The following is a 6,648-nucleotide window of genomic DNA, read 5'->3' as shown; positions in this document are numbered from 1 at the left end:
TAATAGTCATATATGGGCTGTTATAAACGCCGATGCAGATATATCTGCAAGTAGATAAATCGGTCGGGCTCTATAAATAACGTTACGTCACGTGACTTACGTCATATGGTTTATGTAATGTACTTCTTTTTTTTAAAGAAATGTTAGGCTTTTGCCTTTTAATGAGATAGTATACCTGGAGAGGGACAGGAAATGCGGGAGACAGAGAGAGGGGGGCAACATGCAGCAAAAAGCCACTGGTCAGAATCAAACCCAGGCTGCTGAAACAAGGACTGTACCTTTGTACATGGGGTATGCGCTCTACCAACTGAGCTAAACAGCACCCCTTACTTATTTTTATCCAAACCACAAGTAGTTTTTGTTGCCTAACCAAACTACGACCGTTTCATATTATTTGTACATTTCAATAGACACATTTTTGGAAATCAGTCGTATGTTATTTTGGGACAATTGACCTATTTTGTTGTTCAGGTATGAGGACCTGTTGGATGACTCATTACTTGGTAGAATGTTTTTTGCATAAAAACAAAGCTATTTATCAAAATAGTGTGCTGATGTGATAAAAGCTTTATACAGTAAATGTATTCAGTGAAATATGCAATTACAACAGCACTTGGCTTGTTATCAGTCACAGAAGAGAGTTCAAAAAATCAATCAACAAATTCTTGGCAGTGGATAGTAATTCACTTCGACTAGTCTATTGATAACAACATATCATACTCATTTACAAAAGGTGCTCATATGCTTAATTAATTATTTGGGTGAATTGGTCTCAAAACAAAGTCTGATAAAATCAGACAATACTGTACATCTGAAGAAGTTTCCTAGCATGTTACAAGTAGTTTTATGTTTACACCAGAATGGGTGTTTTTCAACTGGTACCAATTTGGCCTTGGATTCTTATCTGAAAGAAGAACTTAGTTTTTCATCCAGAATTACCTAAAGCAGGAGGCGTAATACTGTGACTGTAGCTTTAGTTCTATTCAAATGATAAATCAACTATGTATTGATTAGTGCAGGCATTCTATTTATTGTCTGCTTTTCCCCCTCTTTTTTAATCATCGGCTAGAGATAATAGTGAAGGTTTTAATCCGCAGTGATCTGTGGCACTATAGCAATTTGGATATTCCCTGTGTCACTAAGTGCAAAGACTGACAATTCATTCTGTTCTCTGTGAAAGGAACATCAATGTGATGTTAATCACTGAAGTCATTTATTTCCCTTAAACTCTGGAGCCAGCTGGAGTCTGCAGCAATAACAGCACTCTGATACCCCTCTCCATAGCCACTCAATCAGGATATTAATTGACCATCTATGTCCCCCTGTTATCAATCTCTACCAATCACACTTTATTAAATAAAGATACAACTGCCTTCTAGCACACACTCACACACAACAGTGGCCTTTATCATTATGTATCTATAGTCGACAACTCTGCAGCTCTGGACACAAAGATGACCAGCTCAAGACTGATGCACACCATCAACACTAAACACAAATTTCAGGCTTTCTAATTAAAATCCCTTTTGTGTTTTTCTTTCCAATGACATTTAGTGTGTGTGTTTATACACATATGGTTCAGCATGATAACGCTGAAGGTTGAAGCCAACATGTCTAATATACTTTTTAATGCTCAGTGTTGTAAGGAGCAGTTGCTTACCTCGTCTGATGTACCCCACTATTTGTTGTCTGTCCTTCCCACATGGGATGACTCAGTGGCTTGTGGGCTGCCATAGAGACTGTTTTAGGTTGGAATTATGATCCTTTTAGTTGATCAGATCTGCTTTACCACCCACATAAAAATTTATCAAAGCCCTCTTTAGGTTTGTTGCATAATATGGGGAGAAAAACAACCTTGGTTGAGATTAGATTGTCAATTTCATGCGTTTTCGAATTATGGAAAATGCTTTTAGTTTCAGGTTGGAAACTGAAAGAAAAAGTCATGCCTCAAAGACAATATTTAATTAATTTGAGAAGGAGTAATATTGTACATAACTTTAGTGTAGAGAACATTTTGTAGAAGGCCACCACAGACTTGCTCTATCATCCAAATACAGCAGTTTTATGGCCGATTTTATTGTGCTCATTTTCTTCTGGCTTATTTTCCCCACTTCAACCACAACCAGATACTACACTGCATCACAGTGGCTACAGAAAGCAATGTAGCAAACAACAAAGGAGTAATATCAAAAATTAACTGATGCCTCAGTGTCCATTGGGTCTCGCACAAATCATACAGGGGATTCCTTGGATGCAAGTTAAGACTGCACAACCAGATGGCTTCATTTGTGTTTCATATCCGGGCTCATGCAAATGTTAGTATATAGAACACTGCAGGCTTGGAAAAAAGTTAAAGTTAAATATAAAAATAGTTTTTGTTCAGTTTGTCAACTCTTGACTGAAGGCTAAAAGAAAGTGGGACAGAAACATGTCAAAAAAAGGTGAGAATGTTCTCATCATTATCAGTGAAATTATTTCACTCGATGTTTCACATAGCCTTTGAGCACAGACAAAATTGAATGCTAGGTTCAAATTAATTGCCTTTGTGCTGTTATCATCCTCCTACAGAATGGCTTTTATCGAAATCATTATCTAATGGATGGAAAATTCTGGTTAAAGTTCACACGGCTAGCAACAACTCACTCATATTCTGTCTCATGAAAGCTTAAATGACCCACATCCATTTGCCTCCCACATCCTCGCCTTCCTCACTGACACTACAGTTAACATAATGCTGCAGCACATTACCCAACAGAACCACGGCTGCAAAAAGAGAACAGAAGCAGATTTGTACATAATAGCAACGTCAAGGTTTATTCGTCATTATGCTGACCCTCCTACTCACCTTGTATCCATGGATGACCCCATGTCAGTCACTGACCAGGTACATTATTACCCACTGCAGCCAATCACAACCCTGCCTTTAAATTACTCTCAGGATGCCCTACCTTTGAACCTAGCAATAAGGTCATCTAACATGTAATATACTTCTGAATTATGAATAAATGTAATGCCCTTATCTCTCAGAATACCATCATTGATGTGTTGGTAGTCCAAATGAACCAACTCAAATAGTTTTGGTGAGAGTGAGTTTACAGTGCCTTTGAATTGGGAATTAACACAACAATGCTATGATTGGAGCAGGCGGCAGAGTGAAAGGGCAGGAGTAACAGGTTAGCCTTATTAGTGTTATTCAGTAGGTGTAAGTGCAGGCAGCTTACAGAGGCCACACGTCGTTAAATTATGTGGCTCAAAAGCACAAAATGAGTCTTACGAACACAAGGTCATTGATTACAGGCTGGACAGTTGTCATTTTGCCTCTTGCCTAAGTCTGCCATCATCTTCCGAGTGCACCGCGCAGCTGCCCAGTGTCTGGACTTGCTGTGGCGAGCCTGGTCTGCCCTCCACCTTCTCGGACAAATACTGCTGCCAGCTGAATGAAGGAGGAGGAAGGGTGTTAATGCTCATCTGCCTAATTTCCAGCATGGCTGCAAGACTCTGTAACACCTGGTTGTGCCGCCAGGTGTAGCTGCCTTGAATGAGGTTGGTCTTGCAACCCACTAGGATGTGTTTTAGTGTTGCTGGAGATGAGCAGAGACAGCATGTAGGGTCTTCTCTGTACCAATAGCTGATATTCTTGGGAGATGGCAAGGCGTCATAGGCAGCCTTAATGGTGAAGCTTGCTCTGAATGTCTCCATTTCCCACAGCTCTTTCCAGGAGGTCTTTCTCCTCTGCACTCCCTCCCATCTCATACATTGCCCTTGTTTTGCCCGAGCGATGGCCTTTGCGCACATCACTACCTCCTCCTGCTGACATTTCTCCTGCACAACGAGCAGCCCCAAGGCCAAGACTTGTCCCACAATATCCCTGTGCTTGTGTTGCGGTTGCGTTGTGTAGAAAGTGAAACACACACACACACATGGATCTTTGGCTTCAATTCGCCGTTTATCTGGTAACAGGATAAAGATTAATCCTCCACCACAGTCAGTCTTAAAACTCCAGCACGTTTCACGGAGACAGCACATGTAGACTGTTAAATTTTTCACAAAACCAAAACAAATTAACGAACTAAATGTACCTGGTAACACAGGATAAAGATTAATCCTTCACCACAGTTAGTCTTAAAACTCCAGCACGTTTCTATAAACCAAATAATAAAATGCATTGAACTTAAACCAGAATTAACCTAGCAAAAGACGACACACATTTTAAACAAATTTACAGAAAAACACAGTTAAGAGGCCACAAAGTTAACAACGCATTTTTACCGGCAACTAAAAGCTGACATTCACATAACATGCTTAATATAAGTAATTAAACCACACTTTTACGCACAAGAAGATGATTTAAAATAAATATTTAACAGAGCTGACGTAAAAGTAACTTACCACGGAGACAGCACATGTAGACTGTTAAATTTTGGGGTGCACCGCTCAAATCTGCAGGGGCGCAGTAGAGGGCACCCACACCACACTCAAAGGTCTCCATGGCAACAATGTCCATCACACTCACAACGTACATAATAAAATAAACAGTATAATAAAACTAGTTAACAGTATAAAAATTAAGATTATATTTAATAATACCACACACAGTGATGGCAAGTGAAATCATTAACTCCGCTACACTTGAGCACAGCCTGCTTGGTTGCTTCTGAAGGAGACAATTTTCTCCAGGTAGCCACAATGGGGGCAGCTTGGGCTACCAATGGGTCACTTGACTCTGACAGCATAATTTCCAGTACTTACTTATTTTGGCGTACTTGTACTTCTCTTAGAGACTGGAAATGTCTAGCTTTAAGACTCCCTTGCTGTAGAATGGGTATGCTGCGGAGGCACCTGGGAAGACCAAGCCAATTCCTTCCTCGTATGAGCTGATCAGTCTCTCCAGCTTTTCCACTTGGAGAATGGAGCTTCATATAGCGTTAGTGGCCACATGAGCCATGGAAGGATCCAAAATTGCATACATGAAAGCCTCAATTTGCCAGGGAGTGTGGTTTTGTCAATGCTCTCCAGGCCCCCAGACAGCATCCTTCCTGAGCTTATCTACTTGCTTACTACTACTACTGTGTCACTGAGGGATACATTGTACCACCGCTTCTCAGAGACTGCTGGAATCATCTCATAGTCAATGTAAAAGCTTTGGTCTGCCAGATTCCACTTGACAAAGGAGATGATCTTGATCTTCATCAAAGCCAGCTTCAACCAAGTCCAGGATCCTGGATCTGATGCCAAATAGTGCTGGTGTCTTCCATATAACTGGAGAAGTCTGGGATTCCTGCTTTTTGGATTGATGTATCAATCAGATGATTTCCTTACAAGAATCCTGACAGCATGTGTGCCACTAGGCTGAAGAAGATTTTACCCTCAATGTTTAAGAGGCTGAACTGAATGATTTCTGGTTTTCCCAGTCCTTCGACTTTGAGATCAGGATTCCTCTGGCTCTCTGGCCGGATGTTGGTATCTCCTGCCTGCGCCATACCATCTTCATGAGCCTCCAAAAGGAAATGCAGGACATCTGATGCTTTTTGTAGAGCCTGTATGGAACTCCATTGGGACCTGGAGCTGATGAGGCTGAGGCTGCACTGATGTCTAGTTAGTGTTCCGGTGGGTGGACTGGTGGCATGTCAGGTGGGAGGGTGATCACTTCATGACGTTGGTTGTCTCTGCAGGACATAAAATAAACATAGAAATGTCAGGTAGGTCTGACCACTGTGTTTAACTGTAAATCTTTAAATGTTGCAGTTACGGCTGAAAATGACAAACGTAAGAGTTTACCAGCTGCTACCTAGCTAGTTAATATCAACTCCGCGAGTTGGTTGAAACTCCAATAAAACCCTACAAATGATTTTTAATAGATATATATTGCACAGTGTATGGATGCAAAAAAGACAGAAGTCAGCATCCTCACCAGTTAATGAAACAGCTTCAGCTGTACAATTAAGGTAGATGTTACGGCTGCCGAGGGCAGCCGTCTGTGTGTCACTGCTGCCTGTGTTTCTCCCTGCATGTTACACTGTGAGGCGGGGGATTGGCTGGACTTCGGCAAGCCTGGTTGATCCCGCCTCCCACCTCCGACGATTCCGATTGGAGCGGCACACCACCCCTACTCCAATCGCCAAGCCGCCTGCAGGACCGCCTTCGTGCCTTCCCCCCTCAAATAGGCTGGTCTGCTGCTGATTCAGGGCAGCTACCTTTTGCCATGTGGTTTGCCCTGACGCTGGTCCTAACCTTGAACTCTGTGTGTGCATGTATCCTCAGTGGAAACAGCTTCTGTGTTTGTGAGACCTGGGTATTACTGAGAGTTGGTAACTCACCTGGGATAGTCTACAGACTTGGGCTAGGGGAAGCTCGTTCACTGATTACCCACACCTGGTAGTTAAATATTTGTTTAGTGACACTAGGTTTAGGGGTGCTGCGCTCCCTGTGTTTTTCCACTTCTGAGCAACGGCTAGAGAGGTTTTTGTTTATCTTTTTTCAAGTAGTTTAGTAATCCCCCACGTAGGAGGGATCTCTTTTTGTTATATTTGGTTCTTTGTTTTACGCAGCACCCACTTGCCCATTTTCTGTTTGACTAATTTGTGTGCATCCGACTGCTTAATAAATAATCTTTCCACCCATACCAAATCCATCTGGTTTATGTTTACG

At 41.8% G+C, this 6,648-nt stretch overlaps 1 protein-coding gene across 1 annotated transcript in view; it reads right to left on the bottom strand.

Annotated features, from left to right (window-relative positions):
• Nucleotides 1-3,309: 3,309 nt before the first annotated feature.
• Nucleotides 3,310-6,648, bottom strand: part of LOC123974682 (probable ATP-dependent RNA helicase DDX23) — a 99,848-nt gene continuing 96,509 nt past the window's right edge. Inside the window, exon 13 of the mRNA XM_046055525.1 lies at nucleotides 3,310-3,822. Coding sequence (XP_045911481.1) covers nucleotides 3,310-3,822 — 513 coding nt within the window. The remainder of the gene's footprint in view (nucleotides 3,823-6,648) is intronic.

The sequence above is a fragment of the Micropterus dolomieu genome, linkage group LG08 (genome assembly GCF_021292245.1).
Source record: "Micropterus dolomieu isolate WLL.071019.BEF.003 ecotype Adirondacks linkage group LG08, ASM2129224v1, whole genome shotgun sequence".
Lineage (NCBI taxonomy): Eukaryota > Metazoa > Chordata > Actinopteri > Centrarchiformes > Centrarchidae > Micropterus > Micropterus dolomieu.
The sequence above is the reverse complement of the archived record's forward strand: the minus strand, read 5'-3'. Positions and strand labels throughout refer to the sequence as shown.